The 18,921-nt window shown below is 72.7% G+C and overlaps 3 protein-coding genes across 5 annotated transcripts; 1 reads left to right on the top strand and 2 right to left on the bottom strand.

Moving 5' to 3' along the window:
• Positions 1 to 2,279: 2,279 nt before the first annotated feature.
• Positions 2,280 to 5,284, bottom strand: LOC134152809 (hemicentin-2-like). 2 transcript variants are annotated; one of them, XM_062598468.1, is made up of 7 exons: positions 4,710 to 5,284; positions 4,347 to 4,436; positions 4,062 to 4,143; positions 3,503 to 3,766; positions 3,039 to 3,326; positions 2,571 to 2,831; positions 2,280 to 2,497 (listed from the first exon to the last, which is right to left on the bottom strand). In XM_062598468.1, the coding sequence occupies exons 1-7, from the start codon at positions 5,271 to 5,273 to the stop codon at positions 2,361 to 2,363; spliced, it is 1,686 nt and encodes a 561-aa protein (XP_062454452.1). In that variant the 5' UTR covers positions 5,274 to 5,284; the 3' UTR covers positions 2,280 to 2,360. The 2 variants fall into 2 exon arrangements, with proteins under 2 accessions (XP_062454452.1, XP_062454453.1); XM_062598469.1 differs by lacking the exons at positions 4,062 to 4,143; positions 4,710 to 5,284 and having other exon boundaries at positions 4,347 to 4,461.
• Positions 5,285 to 5,332: 48 nt separating this feature from the next.
• Positions 5,333 to 8,717, bottom strand: MRPL4 (mitochondrial ribosomal protein L4). Of its 2 annotated transcripts, none has more exons than XM_062598470.1 (9): positions 8,410 to 8,717; positions 7,921 to 7,999; positions 7,185 to 7,371; positions 6,934 to 6,985; positions 6,643 to 6,760; positions 6,380 to 6,486; positions 6,029 to 6,138; positions 5,777 to 5,847; positions 5,333 to 5,613 (listed from the first exon to the last, which is right to left on the bottom strand). In XM_062598470.1, the coding sequence occupies exons 1-9, from the start codon at positions 8,470 to 8,472 to the stop codon at positions 5,468 to 5,470; spliced, it is 933 nt and encodes a 310-aa protein (XP_062454454.1). In that variant the 5' UTR covers positions 8,473 to 8,717; the 3' UTR covers positions 5,333 to 5,467. The 2 variants fall into 2 exon arrangements, with proteins under 2 accessions (XP_062454454.1, XP_062454455.1); XM_062598471.1 differs by having other exon boundaries at positions 7,185 to 7,353; positions 8,410 to 8,713.
• A 2,406-nt stretch (positions 8,718 to 11,123) lies between these two features.
• Positions 11,124 to 16,973, top strand: S1PR2 (sphingosine-1-phosphate receptor 2). The gene is made up of 2 exons (XM_062598416.1): positions 11,124 to 11,194; positions 14,883 to 16,973. The coding sequence occupies exon 2, from the start codon at positions 14,964 to 14,966 to the stop codon at positions 16,005 to 16,007; it is 1,044 nt and encodes a 347-aa protein (XP_062454400.1). The 5' UTR covers positions 11,124 to 11,194; positions 14,883 to 14,963; the 3' UTR covers positions 16,008 to 16,973.
• The last annotated feature ends 1,948 nt before the right edge of the window (positions 16,974 to 18,921 follow it).

The raw sequence follows: 18,921 nt of genomic DNA, 5'->3' as shown, positions 1-18,921 counted from the left end.
GCGGGAGCCAGCCACGCGCTCCGGAGTGCCGCGCTTCCTCTTTTCTACTCGCGTTTTGTGAAGTGAGGTGGTTTTTCCGGTAAATTGGATTAGCGGGGTGGGAAGCAGCCAGCGGCACCGGGAGGGCGGAGGGCCGGGCCCTGCGGTGCCCCGGTGCTGCCCGGACCTGTCGGCTCCCGGCTTTTCCTTGGCCTCAGGCGGAGCGCGGGAATGTCCCCGCGCGGGATGCCGCCCCGCGGCCGCAGCCCAAGAGAAACTTCCCGGTTGGAAGCGCCTCGTCCGAGGGATGCGGAGCCCAGACCGCAGCTCAGGGAGCCGCTCCGCCGGCCCTGGGAAGCCCTCGGTCTCCGTCGGAGCAGGGATCCGGGCTTTCCGCGTCCCCCTCGCCGTCCCCGCGGCAGGGCCGTCGTCGTCGTCGGCACCTCCTGCCCTTCCTCGCAGGCGCGCGGGCAGCTCCAGGCTTCCGGCGCAGGAAAGTCCAGCTCAGACGCTCAGGGCGGTTTCACTTCTGCATCCCGCCCGGGCCGCTGCGCTCGGCTGTTCCGCCTTCGTGGGAACGGCGCCGGGGCGCCAGGTTCCTCCCTCCCGTGCCCGGGGCCGGGGCGACACCTGCGCCGAGCTGCCCAGGGCTCAGCTCGGCTCCCCCGGCTCCGGCGCCCGCGGCGCTTCCCGGGGCCGGCCCCTCGTCCTTGCTCCCGCTGCTGCAGGAACCGCTTATCTCGCCACGCGCGCTCCTCCGTCCCCTCGGCCTTCCCGGGGCCTTGACTCCGGGCGCTCGCCAGGCTCCGGAGCCGCGGCGCCAGCCTGGGGCGTGCAAAGGCCAAGTCCTGCGGCTGCTGCCTCGTCAGCGCCGTGGAGGGGACGGGGACACAGGGGACGGGGACACAGGGGACGGGGTGTGAAGGGACAGGGAACGGCCCCGGCCCTGCTGCTTCCACTTCCCTCCTTCCGCCTCTGTGCCGCTGCGGAGCGGGGGAAATCGCCGAGGAGCTGGCGCTGAGCTGGCACCGACGGCCTCTCGCCCTGGGCAGGCGAGTCCCGGAGCGGCCCGGGAGCGAGGAGCCCGTTTGCACGGGGGAACCGGCCGCAGGGACGCTCGTCCGCAGCACCCAGGAGCGGAGCCGCACCGGTCCGCGCTCGGGGAGGATTTTGCCCTCTGCAAAGAGCTGCGGGATTCCCCCCAAACACGCTCCTGGATCGGTGCCCGGAGAGCAGCTCAGGGGGGTGGGGGGGACGGAGCAGCTTGTCGCTCCCTGCTGCGAGCGGCACCGCTGCTGGGAAACGGCGCGGCTCCCCACGCTTGTGGGGACCGCCGGGACACCCCGTCCCCGCCGGCTAGCGGAGCACCAGCTCGCTACTCCACCCCGTCTGCCGCCTTCATCGGCCCCAGGTTTCCGACTTGGGCTCAGGGTGGGGAAACTCAGGAAATTCCTGGTTGACCCTCCTCTGCCACACTTCCACCCTCTCTTGCAAGGAGCAGGAGCTGCCTCCCTCGCGCAGGCAGCACGTTCACGGGTGCAGGACACGATCTCGGAGCAGGACACATCCTGGAGCACAACACGTGCCAGAACAGGACCTGGCCTGGCCGGAGCAGACCTGGCCCCGGAGCGGGGCGCAGCCCAGCACCTCGAGGCCCGCGGGGTTGTCAGCCCCGTGCTCGCCCTGTGCAAAGGACCGGAAAAGGCAGCTGCGGCCGCGGGGACGCTGGCAGCGCCAGGCCAGCCACGTGCGGGCACTGGCCCCACTTGCCGGAAAAGCTGCCTCTGGAAAGGGGCTCTCGAGCCGCTCCCTTCCTGCTCCACTGGCCCTGGATGCACCAGGACTTGGGCTGAATCCTCCGGGCAGCAGCGGCCTCGTAATTCCCCCCCCCCCCTGCATCTCTCCTTCCTGCCGCTGGCAGCTCCTGCTGCTCAGCCACGCGATTGCCAGGAAATGGTCTGCTCTGGCCCTGCCCGGACCTGCCCCAGGGTTTCCCCCACGCGCTCGAGTTGAAGCGGTGCCCGGAGGCGGAGGGTCGGGCGGAGAGGGAGGCCAAGCCCTCGCTTCCCACGGCCGCCCCGGCGCCGCCCTTGCACGAGCGCGTGGAACGGGCACGGGGAGAAATGCAGCGGCTCCGGCACCCCCGGCCACGCGGGAACTGCCCCACGCGGAGGCCGTTAGCTGCCCCAGGGACGGTGCGTCGAGGAGCTGGGAGTCCGGACCATCCCCGAGCGAGTGGGGACGTGAGGGCAGGCAGTGCCACAGCAGGGCGAGCGGAGAAGACACGGCGAAGACACGGATTTTCTTGTAGGAGGAAATCTCTTTTCGGCTTGCGCGTACAGCCCCGAGCGCGCGGCCGGGCAGCCTCGGCGCGGGCGGCGCTAGCCCGGCCGGCCCCCGTCCTGCATCGGTCTCCATCCGTGGGTGTGGGTCAGGTACCAGATGGTGACGACGGCGACCAGCGCCACGGCCACGGCCAGCGCCACGACCACGGGCACCAGCGGGCTGCGGGGGGACCCTGCGGGGAGAGGACGGGGCTGAGCCGGGGAGCGCGGCGCGGCGCCTCGCCGCCGGCTCCCGCGGCACCTCACCTCGGAAGAGGACGTCCGCCTGGGCCGAGCCGGCTCCGTAGCTGTTGCTGGCCAGGCAGCGGTAGGTGCCGGCGTGCTGGCGCTGGGCCTCCCGCACGGCCACGGTGGCCCCGCCGTCCCGCAGCTCCAGGCTGGCGTTGGAGGGCAGCTCCCAGCGGAGCCGCGGCGGCGGGTTGCCCACGGCCCGGCACGTCACCGTGAGGTTGTCGCCGGCGGCGAAGGCGGCCGGGGCGGCCGAGACGTGCACGTCGTAGGGCGCAGCTGCGGGGAGCGGGCGGCAGTGGCACGGGGGTCCCGGCCGCTCCCTGTCCCTCCCCGCGCGGCGGGACCGGCGGCAAAGCCAGGAAGGCTGCAACCTCCCCCATACCCCCCCTCCCCAAGCGAAGGGGGCCCAGGTGTCCGGGTGTGCCGGTTTCCCAGCCCCGAGGACGGAGGGAGGAAGGGGAGGACCGAGGCGCCCCGGCTCACCCCAGACCTGCAGCGCGATCGTGGCGCTGGCGTTGAGCCTGCGCCGGCCCAGGCGCAGCACGGCCTCGCAGGCCACCACGTCGCCGTCCTGCTCCCGGCGCGCCGTGAAGCTGTGCACCACCGAGGTGCGGCCGTGGCTGGTGTTCAGCGGGATCCCGTGGGTGCTGAGCGCCAGCGTGAGGCCCGGCAGACCCGAGGGCGAGAGCTGGCTGGAGACGTTGCAGGCGACGTGCGCCTCTCTGCCCGCCACGATCTCATTGCTCGGGTAGATCTGCAGCAGCAAGAGCCCTGTGCGAGAGGAGGGAGGGATGGAGGTGGCCGGGAAGGGTGGGGCTCCCCGGGCTGCCGCATCCGCCGTGGGGCGGGCGATGGGGCGAGGACCCCGGCAGGCAGAGCCGGCACCCAGCCCCGCCGGCCGAGCGCGGCTCTGCCGTCCGCCGGCGCCGCCGGGGCGCAGCCCTCACTGTAGCCGTGGAGCGTGGTGGCGGTGACGTCCCGCTCCGTCCCGAAGACGCCGAAGCACTGGAGCTCCAGGTGCCAGTCGGAGACGTTGGGGATGCTGAGGGACACCCAGCCGGGGCCCTGCGTCAGCAGCTTCGGCACGGAGACCTCCCAGCTCAGCTTGCTGTAGTTGAGGCAGGAGCTGGTGCAGTTGAGGACGATGGAGCTGCCGAGCTCCACCGCCGGCTCCTCGGGGGAGATGGCCACTCTGCAGGGGCTGGGACGCCCTGGGAGCCGCGGAGAAGGCAGCGGGTTAGGGCAGGATCGAGGCTCCCCAGGGCAGAGGGCTGAGCCGCGTCCGCGAGGCGCAGAGCGGGAGCCGCCCAGGCGAGCGGCAGCCCCTCTCCCGGCAGGGCGCAGGCGGCAGGATGCCGCGTCCCCGGCAGCCAGGGCCTGCCCAGGATGTGCTGCAACGAACGGCCGCTTCCACGCGGGAGGTGAGTGCAGTCCCGCGCGGCCCCCGGCCCGGGGAGCTCAGCCCCGGCCCCGCTGCGTCCCCCAAAGCCGCCGGCACCGGCTCACCCTGGGGCTCCCCGACCCGCTGCTCCGGCTGCTTCCGGCAGCGCCACTTTCCCACGGTCTGCCGAGCCCTGCGGTTTTCCACCTGCAGCCGGGCAAGACCCCGGGGCTGGGGCCGGGCTCCGCGTCCCCCGATGCCGGCCGCAGGGACGCGGCCGCTGGTGGGAGCCTGGCTTCCGTTCCGCTCCCCAGCTTCCTCCTGGCAGCCCGGGCGCAGTGGGAAGCAGCAGGAACTGCTGGGAACTTGGGGAAAGGGAAGCCCCCAGCTCCCCTACCTGCCTGACTCACCTCCAGGCAAGAGGAGGCAGAGCAGAGACAGCGCGTGCCAGCTCTGGAGAAGGGCCATTCCCGCTGGTGCCTGAGCCGGCAGCGCCGAGGCTGTTGACAGAGCAAGTGCAGAGCTGCTGACACCCGCGAGCGGGGGCCGGGACCAGCTCTTACCACATTTCCTCTCTTTTCTCTGCAATCGCTTCCCGCGTGGTGCCCCAGAGCTCCCACCCTCCCCGTCTCCCGGGCATCTCCCGCCCGGGGGAGACACTGCCCCCTTCGCACAAAGGCCAGTAGCGAGCCGAAGGCGCCAGCCCCTTCCCCGCGCGCGCCGCTGCTCCGCTCGCTCCCGGCGGGCCGCCGCCGTTTTCAGCGCATACCCACCCTTGCACCTGCTCTCGGCGCAGTTACGAAGGAGAAGCCGCGCGTGCCCTCGGGTCCCCAGCAGACAGGAGCTCTCTGGAGCGGCGGCGATTCCGGCTCAGGCACAAGCCCGGCCCCCGTGGAGCCGGCAGGGCCGTAAGCTGCGCGGTGCCCACGCTGCGCAGACCGTCCCAGCCCCTGGAAGGCAGCAGAGCTCTGCCCACCCCCTGCAACGAAGTGCTTGGACTCCGCTGATTGTTCTGCGGCAGGATGTGCATCGTGTTTATCATCCCTTTCCTCATCAAGGCAGTGAGGACTTCCAGGGCCGAGCCATGACCAGAAAATGTGGTTCTTTTCCTGGCCTGACTCTCTGCCAAGGCCCTTTTGAAATCGCCGCGCGCCAGAATGAGAGGGCCAGAGGTGCCCGGTGCTTCGGCGGGGGGCAGCAGCTCTCCCGCTTGCAGCAGGGAAGAGGCAGGGCTGCCTGGCTCCGTCCTTCCCAGGGGAGCCGCGGACCCCTCTGCCACAGCCGCTCTTCTCGGAGCGCAGCGGCCTGCGCCCGTCTCCCGGCCCCGGCGGCTGCATGGAGCTCGGGAGGAAGCAGGCGCCGCGAGAGCAAGTGCCGCACAGTAAGAGCCGACAGCCCGGAGACACCTCGCTTTAATGGCCCGGACGGCACGTCGCGCCCCGAGAGACCCCCAGGCGCTGCGGGGCTCGGCCCGACCCGCTCCGAACGGTCCCACGGGTGCCGAGTGAGGGGCCGCGGCCGCCCGCCGGTGCTACGGGAAGTCACTGTAGGGCATGGAGAAGGGGTAGAGCGGCGAGTAGCGAGTGTCGTGCCACAGCAGCTTCTTCTCCAGGAAGGCCACGGTGTCCAGCGTCAGCACCAGCGTGTGGTGCTTCAGCATGCTGTGCACGTTGAGACCTGCGGGGACGCGGAGCAGGTCGGGGCGGCTGCCGCCCGTCCCTCCCTCGGAGCGGCCCCGCAGGCGGCGGCATCTCCGCGCCAGGGCGGGGAACCCGGAGGGGAAGCGGCGAGTTGAGGAGAGCCGAGAGGGGAACAGCCCCGTCCGCTGTGGAGCTCTCACCTAGCGCGGGAATCAGGGTGATGGTTTTCAGGCTGGCTGCAGCGTTTTCGATGTTCTCGGGCATCTCGTTGCTGGATGAGAGGTGAAGGAGGTAAATGACGAGCTGGGAAACTCTCAGAAGCGAGCAGGGTGGAGGGAAGGGAGGTGCCACCCTTCCCCAGGGCTTCCCTCGCTGACGGGGAGCCGCTGCCGCTGCTCTCCCGGGCGGCACCACGCTGCGGGCCGGACCCCGTCCCCCCGCTTCACACTCACACGTCAACGATGAGCACGGACTGGCCCCAGTGCCGGTACCGGGCGAGCTCCACCAGGTACTGGGGGTCCGCAGTTGGCATCTCCAGGCAGTCGACGATGTGCAGGTTGTCCTGGAAGCAGGAACGCCTTGGAAGCAAAATGCCCCTGCCTGCCCCAGAGCCTCCCAGTTCCCCTTTCCATTTCGAGGGGGGTTCTCGTGTCTCCAGCTCCACAAACGAGCCACAGGCAGGGCCAAAGGCACCACGGGGGTCTCGCCCTGGGGCAGGGGATCGGGCTGGACGGTGCCGGCCGCTAAACCCAACCCGGGCGGCGGAGACAAGGGAGAAGAGGACGCGCGGCGCCGCCGCGTACCTGCATCAGCTTGACTGTCAGCGCCACCTTGAGCCCCATCGCTCGCACCTTCATGGGCAGCATGTAGAAATAGCTGGTGGGGCCCCGCGGGCCGTGGGCGATGCCCCCTGCGAGGGATCGCAGCGTGGGTCAGCGTGACCCACGGACTGCGCGCGCAGAGGGGAAACCCGCCGCAGGCACGCCTGGGTACAGGCGGCAGCGGCACGTCCACGGCAGGCCCAGCCCGGCCCGGCCCGGCCCGGCCCGGCCCGGCGGCCACTCACCGCCGCGCCACAGCGGCGAGCGGATGCTGCCCTGCCGCGACCGCCCGGAGCCCTTCTGCCGCCACGGCTTGCGGCCGCCGCCTCGCACTTCCGCCCGCGTCTTCACCTTGGCGTAGCTCTGGAAGGGGACGGAGCGCGCTCAGCTCGCGCGCCCGAACCCTCTCAGCGCCGCGAGGAGCCCCGCGCTCCCCACCCCGGCGGCGGCCGGTGGGCCCAGGAGCGCGAGCGCCGGCCTCTGCCGTTGCAGCAGGGCTTTTGTCGCCCCCCCGGCCGCCTTCTCCCCGCGCTCACGATCCGCTTGAAGTTCTTCTGCCACATGGCGACCGTGTGCAGGATGTCGAGCCTGCGGGGAAGGGGAGCGCGTCAGCGAGCAGCCCCAGTCCTGCACCCCGGAGCCGAGGACACGAGACGGCCCCTCCGCCTCGCCCCGGGCAGCTCCCCCACAGCACGCCTCCACGGGCAGCCCGGCAGCTGCGGCTGCACGACGGCTTCCTCCCGCTCCCTCGTCCCGAGGGCCCGCCGGCCCCGCCGCCGGGCGCTACCTGGGGTTCACGGCGAAGACGTCGGGGTGCAGGTCGGCCAGGCCCAGGTGCGTGTCGTCGGGGTGCCGCAGCGACTCCACCCAGGCCTGCGCGGGGCTGCGGTGCGAGGGCACGGCGGCGGCGCAGGCCCGCAGCACGGGCGGCCGCGGCCTCTCCAGGAACAGCTTCTCTGCGGGGCACGCAGCGGCTGGGAAACGCATTTGCAGCCCCCGCCGCGCTCATCCCTGTGCTCCAAGGGCGCGACGGATCCTGCTGCCCCCTCCCCAGGGACACCCCGGTCCCCTTCGCGTCATCCCCGTGTCCCAGGGAGCCCTGGATCCTGCTGCCCTGGGGACACCCCCAGATCCTGCTGCACCTGCCTGGGCAGGGGGATCAGGCCCCAGGGACGCTCTGGATCCCGTTGCACTTGTCCCCGTGTCCCAGGACTCCTGCCCCCCCCAGTTCCTGGGGACACCCCGGACCCTGCTGCATTATCCACCTGCCTCAGGGACACTCCGGATCCTGCTACCCCCACCCTGGGGAGGGGGGTCAGTTCCTGGGGACACCTGGGATGCTGCTGCACTCGTCCCTGTGCCGCAGGATGCCCCAGGCCCCACTGCACCGTCCCCAGGCTCAAGGACGCCCCAGGTGCCACTGCACCGTCCCCGGGCCCCACTGCACCGTCCCCGGGCCCCGCATCCTCGGGACGACCCCAGCGCCACTGCGTTGCCCCCACCCCGTGGCGGCCCTGACTCACTGCTCTGCGGTGCAGCGGCGGCGGCGGCAGCAGCGGTGGCGGCCGGACTCTCCGGGGGCCCCGTGGGGACGGACAGAGCCTGCAGGGCAGAGCGGGGTTGTGACCGCAGGCACGGGCCAGCCCCTCACCTCTGACCTTTGCCCTCTGACCCCCGGCCTCTCGCTACAGCCCTGCCAGGGGGCTGCCCTCACCTTTGACCCCACGTAGCATCTTGACCTTTAACCCCTGGCCCTGATCCTCGACCTTCGACCCCTCACCCCCAGCCCTTTGGCTTGATGCCGCCCCACCTTTAACCCCTGGTGATGCTCTGACCTCTGACCCTGCCCCTAAACGTCATCTTGATCTTTGGCCCCTGACCCCCAGCCTCCTGGCTTGATACTGTTCTCACCTTTAACCCCTGACCCCCGGCGATGCGCTGACCCTAAACATCACCTCGACCTTTGACCTCTGACCCCCAGCTCCCCCCCCCCGTCCCGGTCCCACTCTCACGCGAGAGGCGGCGGCGACAGCGGCCTTGGCCCAGGCCGCGGCCCGAGGCCTCGCCAGCATCATGGCGGCCCGGTCCGGTCCGGTCCGGTCCTGTCCGGGTCGGGACGGGTCGGGAGCGGCGGGACCGCGCGGCCGCGGCGGCGCGCGGCGATGACGCCCGCAAGGCGCGCGCGTCCTCCGGAGCGCCACTTCCGGCGGCGGAGCGGAAGCGGAAGTGTGTGGGCGGGAGGGGGCGAGGAGGGAGCGGGAAGAAGAGGCGGAGGCGGGAGCGAGAGGGGCAGGAGGGAGCGAGGGGGGAGGAGAGGAGAGGAGAGGAGAGGAGGGAGGGAGGAGAGAAGAAGAGGGGCAGGGCAGGGCAGGGGAGAGCGAGGAGGGAGGAGAGGAGGGGCAGAGGCAGGGGGAGAGAGAACGAGGGGGCCGGGGGGAACGAGAGGGGCAGGGGAGCGAGGAGGCGCAGGGGGGAGGGAGAGGGGCAGGAGGAGCGAGGAGGTGAAGGAGGGAGCGAGGAGGGGCAGGAGGGAGGAGAGGCAGGAGGAGAGCAGGGGCGGGGGCAGCAAGGAGGGGCAGGAGGGAGGGAGAGGGGCAGGAGGGAGGAGGAGAGGAGGGGCGGGGGTAGGGAGGAGGTGAAGGGGGGAGCGAGGAGGGGCAGGGGGAGCGAGAGGGGCAGGAGGGAGGAAAGGAAGGAGGAGAGGGGGCAGGGGGAGCGAGAAGGGGCGGAGGGAGCGAGGAGGGGCAGGGGGGAGCGAGGAGGCGAAGGAGGAATCGAGGAGGCGAAGGAGGGTGCGAGGAGGGGCAGGGGGGAGCGAGGAGGCCCTTGGCGGCGCTGGGGCGGTGCCGGCAGGCCGAGGCTCCCGGCGCAGCCCCGCGTCCCTCCGGGTGCCCGAATCCCTTCTCCGGCTGGCGCCGGTCGCCCCCTGCTCTCGCTCCCGCCGAGCCCCAGGAAGGGTCTCGGGAGCCGGGCCGGGAGCGGCCCGCGGAGGAGCGGGGAGGCGGTTTCAGCCCGCTCGCTCCGGGGAGCGTCACCGGGCCCGGCACGGGCTGAGGGCCCCCCGGGGCAGCCGCCGCGGCCCCTGCCGTCCCCTGGGCCGGCTCCGAGCCGGCTGCCCGGGAAAGGGGGTGCTGGAGCGGGGAAGGGCCGGGGGGTCCGGCCGGCTCTCCTCTCCCCAGGGCTCCTTCCTGGGATGCGGGGGCGAAGGCCGGTCCTGCCGCAGCCCCGGGCTGAGGGCAATGTTTATCCCGGCTGGATCCAGCGGCCGCCGCTGTTGTGGAGTCTGGCGCAGCCCGGCCGTGGATAAACATCTGTGAACTCGGCACCGAGCCCGGGGCGCCGGGCCCTCGCGTCCGGCCGTGCTGGCGGGGGGAGCGGGGATGGAGCCGGGGCGGGAACAGGCTCCGCCAACAGCTGGAGATGCTTCGTCGCTGGCTCTGCCGACACGGCAAGCCGGAGAAGCCTCCCCAGCGCGGCTGTTTCCAATTAACTCTGCTCCCAGCCAGGGCTGGAGAAACCTGAGCTCGGCTCCCGCCCCGCGGGGACGCGGGGGCCGCGGCGAAGGGGAGGGGGGGACCTGGCCCCCCTCCGGCGCGGGACGATGAGCTGGGGGCCGCCACGTGCCCTGGGGAAGCGGCCAGGCCGGAGCCCCGCCAAGGCGCCCGGGTTCGGGTCCCGAGTGGCTCGGGAAGGCGGGAGCGGCGTTTCCCCGGGGACGGGGCCTCCGGCCGCGTGCCCGGGTCGCGGGGGCAGTCGTCGGCCTCGGGCTCCTTCCGGCCGAGCCAGCGGCGCCGCTCCCAGCTTCGGGGCGGGCGGGCGGGCGGCGGGGGGCAGCGCCCGGCCGCAGACCCTTCCCCCCGGCGCTGCCGTCTCCGCTGGCCGGCGGCCCGGCCCTTGGCAAACGCCTGGACGGTCCTGGACGGGTTTCCAGGCGCGAAGAGCCCCCTGGTTTCCATCCTCCGTCCTCCCGCCTCAGCAGAGCCGTTCCCCCTTCCCGGGCCCGACGCGGAGCGGCGTCCTCGCTGCCGCAGCTGCAGGAGACGGCACAGGCCGTCTCGCGCCCGGGCAGCCACGCGGCGCTTTCGATTCTCGCTGGCGGCGCAGGAAACCGCGCGACGCGTCGACGCCGCCGGCCTCCGTCCCGTCGGGGAAGCCTCCGGGGCTGCCCGGGGCCCCCGGAGACACCCAGCACCTGGGCTGCCGAGCCCGTTCCTGGCACCGCTGCCGCGCTCGCCCTGCTTCCCCTCGGTGCCCGGCCCTGCGCAGAGGGGTGCGAGCAGGGACCGAGCCCCGCGCAGCATCCAGGAGCCCCTGGTGCCCCAGATCCCTCCTCCCCGGGGGACCCAGGTGTCTGGGAGCCCCAATTCCCCCTCCCCAGGGGGACCGAGGAGCCCCCAGCACCCCCAGCCCCTCTTCCCCGGGGGGATCCAGGCATCCAGGAGCCCCTGGTGCCCCGGATCCCTCCTCCCCCGGGGGACTCAGGCATCTGGGTGTCCCCGGTGCCCCCAACTCCTCCTCCCCGCGGGTACCCAGTGGTCCGACAGCCCCCGGCGCCCCCAGCTCCACCTCCCCGGGGGACCCGGGCGTGCGGGAGGCCTCTGCCCCGGCCGCCCCCGCCCCCTCCTCCGCCGGGGGCCCAGGCGTCCGGGGGGCCTGGCCTCGCCCGGCGCGGGGCGGGGATGGCCCGGGGCCGCCCCGCCCGCCCGCCCCCGCCGCACATGTTGCAACCGGCCGCCGGGGCGCGGGGCCGGCGGGCAAGAGCGCCGCCGCCGCCGGTGGGACGCCGGTAGGACGCCGGTAAGAGGACGACCCCCCTCCCGCCCCCCGCGCGGGCCGCGCTGCCGGGGACCGCGCCGGGGACGGTGCCGGGGACGGTGCCGGGGACGGCGCTTCCTCGGCCCGCGCCGCCCCCAGCCCCGGCGGACCCAGGCGTCCGAGCCGCCGGGGGCTCCGGGACCCGCCGCTGCGCCGCGGCCGGGGGAGAGGTGGGGGCGGCGGGGCCGGGGGGCGCCGGGGCCGGGGGGGCTCGCGGCTCCCGGCGGAGCTCGACGGCGCCGCGGGCGCTCGGGGCGGCTCCCGTCCCCGGGGCCGGCGCCGCGGAGCGAGCGGCAGCGCGGCCGCCCCGGCCCGGCCCCCGCGGGCCTCGCCCCGGCGTCCCCGCCGAGGGCGGCCGGGCCGGAGCCCCCGGGCCCCGCGGCAGCCGCGACCCCCAGCGCGGCCGGCGCCGAGGGCAGTTCCGCGCCGGGAGCGGACGGGACGGGGGCTCCCGAATCCAGAGCCGCCCCCGAGCTTCTGCCCCGCGAGCGTCTGCCCCCACGAGCGTCTGCCCCACGGGCCCCGCGAGCGTCTGCCCCCACGAGCGTCTGCCCCACGGGCCCCGTGAGCTTCTGCCCCCACGAGCATCTGCCCCACAGGCCCCGTGAGCTTCTGCCCCCGCGAGCATCTGCCCCACTGCCCCCACGAGCGTCTGCCCCATGGGCCCCGCGAGCTTCTGCCCCCACGAGCATCTGCCCCACGGGCCCTGCAAGCTTCTGCCCCCACAAGCATCTGCCCCACTGCCCCCACGAGCATCTGTCCCACAGGCCCCGTGAGCTTCTGCGCCCACGAGCTTCTGCCCCACGGGCCCTGCGAGCTTCTGTCCCCATGAGCTTCTGCCCCACTGCCCCCATGAGCATCTGCCTCACTGCCCCCATGAGTATCTGCCCCCATGAGCATCTACCCCACAGCCCCTGCGAGCACCTGCCCCTACAAGCATCTGCCCCATGGCCCTGGTGAGCTTCTGCCCCCATGAGCATCTGCCCAATGGCCCCTGCGAGCATCTGCTCCAGCGAGCTTCTGCCCCGCAAGCATCTGCCCCACCAGCCCCACAAGCATCTACCCCATGGCCCTGGTGAGCATCTGCCCTGCAAGCATCTGCCCTGGCACCCCTGCAAGATTTTGCTCTGCGAGCTTCTGCCCTGCAGCCGCCGTGAGCTTCTGCCCCCACGAGCATCTGCTCCCACGAGCTTCTGCCCCATGGCACCCGTGAGCATCAGCCCCCGCGAGCTTCTGCCCTGTGAGCTTCTGCCCCACCGCCCCCACGAGCTTCTGCCCCCGTGAGCATCTATCCCACGAGCATCTGCCCCCATGAGCTTCTGCCCCACAAGCATCTGCCCTGCAAGTGCCCACGAGTGTCTGCCCCACGGGAGGGAGCGCGGCGGCCGTGCTGGCCCGGCCGTGCCCGCGCACCGGCTGTTGGCGCCCGGCCGCGCTGCCGGCCCCGCGCGCGGTGCAGGGTTGTGCAAGCGCCTAACGGCCGACCGGGGCTGAGGCCTTCGCCCGACTTCTCTGCGCGGCGCGGCCCCAGGTGCGGCACGCGCGTGCCCTCGCCCGCGCACCACGGTGCCGGCACGCACGTGTGCCTTTGCACGAGCCTGCGTGTGCACACGCGTGTGCCTTTGCACGAGCCCCTGAGCACCCTCAGCGCGTGCGCCCGGGCACCGACATGTGTGTGTGTGCCCTTTCTTGCACGAGCCTGTGCATGGCCTCGTGCACGTGCCAGGGAGCAGGCGTGCGCGTGCCCTCGTGTGCACAGGCCTGCATGTGCCTGCGCACGTGTGCCCGGCACGGGGAGCCGGCGCTGGGCTCTGCCCCCTCCCTCCCCAGCCTGGGGCCACATCCTGCCCCGGGGCCATCTGGCCGCCGCCTCCGCCGGCTATTTAAACCCCGGCTAAGTCGGCGCGGGCACCGGCCGCCTGGGGCTGATCCAATTTGCTCCGCGGTGCCCAGGCGGCCCCGGGGCCGGCGCCGTCTGCCCGGGCAGACGCCGCGGATATTTCGGGAACAAGCGGCCCTGTGTGCTGGCTGCAGCCGCCGGCGGCACCGGACAGACCCCGCTCTGTGCGCTGCGGACGCCGGCCGGGGGGGCCGGGGCTGACGGGGGTTCCCGGGTCCCCCCGCGTCCGGCCCCGGCTGCGGATGCTCCCACCTGCTCCGGGGAGCGCGGCGGGTGGGATGCCCGGGAACACCCGGATTCTGCTCCTGCCCAGGATCGCCCTGGTCCTTCCCAGGACCCCCCCCCCCGTGCTTGGGACCCCCCAGGCTCCCCATGCCCAGGGTATCCCCTGAGCTGAGTCCTGTCTGGGACCCCCCGGCCCCCGTGCCCGGTCCTGGGGTGCTCCCAGGCCACTCCAGGGTGGCAGTGTGCACCGGGCTTTGGGGGGGGGGGCCGGTGCTGGGAGGATCCCAGTGCTGATGGGGTCCTGGGATCAGTGGCCCCAGTGCTGAGGGGGCGTCTCAGTGCTGGGGTATCCTGGTGCCGGTGGTCCTGGTTCCAGGGGGGTGTCCCGGTTCCGGGGGGGGGTCCCGGTGCTGACAGTCCCGTGCTGGCAGGGTCCCAGTTCCAGGGGGGGCAGTACCGGTGCCGGGGGTCCCATGCCGGGGGGAGTCCCGTGCCGGCGGGGTCTTGGTTCCGGGGTGGGGTCCCGGTACCGGGGGGCCCAGCCCGGCTCAGCACGGCGCTGCCCCCCGCCCTGGCTCCGCCCGGTGCCCGGGGGGGGGGCGGGCGCTGTGCGGCCCCTCCCGCCCCGCGGGGCGCCGCGGCCGCCGGTCCCGGGCGGGTCGGGTCGGGCCGGGCCGGGCCGGTACCGGCACCGGGAGCGGGGCGGCGGTGGCCAGAGGTGCGTGCGCCCTTCCTCCCCGCCTCCTCCCCCTCCTCCTCCGCCTCCTCCTTCTCCTTTTCTCTCTCGCTCCTTCCCCCTTCCCGGCCCCGGCCGCTCCCGTCGGGGATCCCAAACCTCAGAGGGTCCCATCCCCGTGGAAGGTCCCCGTCCCCACGGAGGGTCCTCGTCCCCATGGAGGGTTCCCGTCCCCACAGAGGGCCCCATCCCCACGGAGGGCCCCATCCCCGTGGAGGGCCCCATCCCCGTGGAAGGTCCCAGATCCCGTGGAGGGTCCCCGTCCCGTGGAGGGTTCCCGTCCCCACGGAGGGCCCCGTCCCCATGGAGGGTCCCATCCCCGTGGAAGGTCCCAAATCCCACGGAGGGCCCCGTCCCCAGGGAAGGTCCCATCCCCGTGGAGGGTCCCATCCCCATGGAAGGTCCCAGTTCCCATGGAGGGTCCCCGTCCCCACGGAGGTCCTCATCCCCAGGGAGGGTCCCACCCCCGTGGAAGGTCCCCATCCCCACGGAGGGCCCCATCCCCACGGAGGGTTCCATCGCCGTGGAAGGTCCCAATTCCCACAGAGGGTCCCCATCCCCATGGAGGTCCCCATCCCCAAAGAGGGTCCCATCACCACAGAGGGTCTCCGTTGCCCTGCTGGGCTCGTCCCCCTGGCGTCCCTGTGCCCATCCCCACAGCATCGGGGCTCTTCCAGCATGGCTGCCCCGTGCCAGCCTGGCAGCCAAGGTGCCTCTCTCATCTCCTGCCGTCAGGGTCTCCCTCTCAAGTCGCCTCCACCGCGCGCCCCACCGCCCACCCGTGCCCACCACGGCCCTTTGCCCCGCAGGTCTCCGCGGCCCGGCCATGTCCCCGCGGCACTGAGCTCCCCGGGGCGGGCGGCGAGCTGGGCCGCCCCCGGCCGGTGGCCATGGGGAGCATCTACAAGGAGTACTTCAACACGGAGAAGATCCGGGAGCATTACAACTACACCAAGGAGGGCTCGGAGAGCGGCCCCAGCACGTCCCGCTGGGCCATCTCCATCCTCATCGTGATACTCTGCAGCATCATCGTGCTGGAGAACCTGCTGGTGCTCGTCTCCGTGGGCCGCAACAAGAAGTTCCACTCGGCCATGTACATCTTCATCGGCAACCTGGCCGCCTCCGACCTGCTGGCCGGGCTGGCCTTCATGGCCAACACCCTGCTCTCCGGGGCCACCACCTTCAACCTGACGCCGGTGCAGTGGTTCGTGCGGGAGGGCACAGCCTTCGCCACGCTGGCGGCCTCCGTCTTCAGCCTGCTGGCCATCGCCATCGAGCGGCACGTGGCCATCACCAAGGTGAAGGTCTACAGCAGCGACAAGAGCTGCCGCATGGTGCTGCTCATCGGCGCCTGCTGGGTCATCGCCGCCGCCATCGGCAGCCTGCCCATCATGGGCTGGAACTGCATGAGCGACCTGCGCGACTGCTCCACCGTCCTCCCCCTCTACTCCAAGCGCTACGTGCTCTTCGTCATCACCATCTTCACCCTCATCCTCCTTGCCATCGTGGGACTCTACAGCCGCATCTACTGCATCGTCCGCTCCAGCCACGCCGAGATCGCCAGCGCCCAGACCCTGGCGCTGCTCAAGACGGTCACCATCGTCCTGGGGGCCTTCATCGTCTGCTGGCTGCCGGCCTTCATCATCCTCCTCATGGACGCCTCCTGCCCCGTCCGGGCCTGCCGCATCCTCTACAAGGCGAACTACTTCTTCGCCTTCGCCACGCTCAACTCGGCCGCCAACCCCATCATCTACACGCTGCGCAGCAAGGACATGCGGCGGGAGTTCGTGCGGGTGCTGTGCTGCGGCAGGGCCAGGCGCGGCGGCCGGGCGGCCGGGCGGCACCCGCGCTCCTCCAGCTCCCCGGAGCGCTGTGTGCCGCAGCAGGGGCCGCCCACCTGGCCCCTCACGCGCGAGTGCACCACGTCGGTGTGAGCCCGGCGGGTGGGCGGCGAGCGGGGGGCCGCAGCGCTTCTCCCTTTCCAGGTACTGACTCCGGTTTGTGCAATTTGCGCCCTCCCACCGGGACCCGCCGCCGGCCGGAGCGGGCGGCCCCGGTGCGGAGGGCTGCAGGGCTGTGACAGCCCGTGGGTGCATGCACGCGTGTGCACCTGCACGTGTGTGCATGCACGCGCAGGCATGTGCATATGCACCTGTGCATATGCCTGCACATGCATGCACGTGTGTGCACACAGAATCGCAGAACGGGGGAGGTGTGCGCATGCATGCGTGTGCATACGCACACGTCCATGCATGTGCACATGCCCGAGTGTGCATCATCTGTGTGCACGAGTGTGTGCCTGCATGCATTTGCATACCTGTGCATATACCTATATGTGCACATCATTGCGTGTGCCTGCATACATGCAAGCACACACAGAAATGTGCACGTGTGCCTACTCGTGCATGCACACACGTGCACATGCCTGTGTGTGCCTGCCTGCATGTGCACACATGTGCACGTACCTGTGTGTGCCTGCACAGCTGTGCACATTTTTGCAAATGCCTGCGTCTGCCTGCACATGCGTGCACATGTGCACGTGACTGTTCCTGCATGCATGTGCACACACGTGCACATGCCTATGTGTGCCTGCACGTGCGTGTACAAATGTGCACATGCCTTTGTGGGCCTGCACATGTGTGCACACACCTGCGTGTGCCCGCCCGCATGTGCATGCCTGTGCCCCCACCCGGCGGGACCTGTAGGCCGGGCCGGGGGGCGGCAGCGGCTGGGAGCCCCTCGGCCCCGCGTGCCGGCACGCGGGGGGACGAGACGGGACGGGACGGGGACGGGGATGGGGACGGCCGCGGCTGGGTCCGCGCGCGCTCCGGCCCCAGGGGAGGCACAGCCCCCCACCCCCGGCGAGGCCCCTCCGCGGGCGCATTAAAACGTCGCTTCTGGCCCTGCCTCCGTGTTCTTCGTGGTGCTCCGGTGACACCGGCGCCTAGCCCGCTCCAGGGGCACCCAGGGGCTCCGAGCACCCTGGCGCCGGGAATTCCCACAGCCCGTCCCGGTGGGCTCCCCCCGGCGCGGAGCCGGCGCCGGGGCCCCGGGAAACCTGCGCTTCGGGGTTTGGGTTTCTGCGGCTCTCGGGGCCGGCGCAGCCCGCGGGCCTGGGGACGCGTGTCCCGGGCGGTGTGCCCCGTGCCGATGGCTGCGTGCTGCCTGCCGCGTGCCACGGGTTGCACAGTGCAGTACGTGCCTCGCTGCACGGTCCGTGGGGCACGCTGCACGGTCCACGGGGCACAGCGCATGGTGCACGGTGCATGGTCCACGGTGCAGGGTGCACGCTGCGCTGCGCGCTGTCTGTGGCACACCACATATCCTGTGTGGCTGCCGCGCATTGCACGCCGCATCCGTGCGGAGCTGGCGCAGTCCCTTCCTGCGGCGCAGCTTGGACTCTGCCCCCAGCCCCCAACCTGGCTGTGGGGCTCGGCGCAGCGATTCGGTCCCCCCCCACCCGTTGCATCCCAGCGCTGCCGGTGCGCTGCCGCTGCGTGCCCCACACCGTCCCGCCGGAGCAGATGCACCGTCCTGCAGCCGTGTGCCAGCACCCCTCTGCCAGGGCCCGGTGCCGAGGGAAACTCCGACTTCCCTCCTTCGCTTCCCGCTCGCCGGCGGCGCTGCGTCGTCCTGCCACCGCATCCGCTGAGTCAGGGAGGCGCGGGGGTGGGCACCTGGCGCGGGGCTTTCCCGTGGGGCTCCCCACGGCCCTGGCGCTGCCCACCGGCCCCAGGTGCTGTGCGGGGCCCGATGCCTCTCGCCCCGGCCGGTGCGCGGGGCGGCCGCGGCACCCGGAGCCTCCGGCCGGGGCACAGCCCACGGCACGGCAAGGTGCGGGTGCACGCGTGCACCTCCGTGTGCGTGCACACGTTTGTGTCCATGCGTGTGCATGCACTTGTATGTGTGCCCATGCATGTATTTGTGTGTGCATGCACGTGTGCCCTTGCCTGTTTGTGCGTGCACGCGTGTGCGCGCACATGTGCGAGTGCACACACGTCTGCGTGCATGCGTGCTTCTGCCCGTGTGCGTGTTTGTGCGTGCCCGCGTGCGTACGTGTGCGTGCACCGCTGTGTGCGTGTGTGCTGCCGCCCGTGGGCACGCTCGTGCGCGTGCTGCCGGGCCCCTCAGCACATGCTCCAGCCCCTGGGGGGCTCCGGCACCCCACGGCGGCCCCACCCCGGGGGGCTGGTGTAGAGTAGCCCCCCCCCAGGATGGTAAGTCCCACCCCCCACCCGAAATGGAATTGCCCTCTGACCCCTGACCCCTCCAGGCTTCCCTGCCCCCAGCGCACCCACGGACACCCCCACCGTGGTCCAACCCAGCGCCCCCCTGCCCGAGAATAGGTGGTATCACCCGCGGCCCCCGTGGGAGCGGGGTAATGGTCCCGCCCGCCGAGCGGTCCCGGCCCCGCGCCCGCGCGGTGGTTCCGCCCAGCGGGGGATGGCCCCGCCCCCGCGCGGTGGTAGCGCCCGGCCCCCCCCGCCCGCGCGCGCAGTGGCACCGCCCGCCCGCCCCCCCCACCCCGAGGCGGCCCCGTCGCCCGCCGGGCCCGGCCCTCCCGGGACGCGTCTCCCCGCGCCGCCCCGCACCGGCTGTCCCGCCGCAAAGGTACCGCCCCGCCCGGCCGTGGGCCGCCCGCCCCCGCCGCCATGGGCCCGGCCCCCCCGCCCCGCCAAGGCCCGGCCCGGCCCCCCGCGTTTGGGCCCGGCCCCCCCCCAGCATCCCGGCCGTTTCCCCGGGAGTGGTCTCGCCCATGCTCCCCCCCCCCAGGAATGGTCTTTCCCCCCCGTGAGTGGCTTCGCCCAACCTGAATGGTTCCGCCCACCCTCCCTTCCCCTCCCGTGA

This window comes from Rhea pennata, chromosome 33 (genome assembly GCF_028389875.1).
Source record: "Rhea pennata isolate bPtePen1 chromosome 33, bPtePen1.pri, whole genome shotgun sequence".
In the NCBI taxonomy this organism is placed as follows: Eukaryota; Metazoa; Chordata; class Aves; order Rheiformes; family Rheidae; genus Rhea; species Rhea pennata.
Note: the sequence above shows the minus strand (reverse complement) of the source record. Positions and strands in the feature narration are given on the sequence as shown.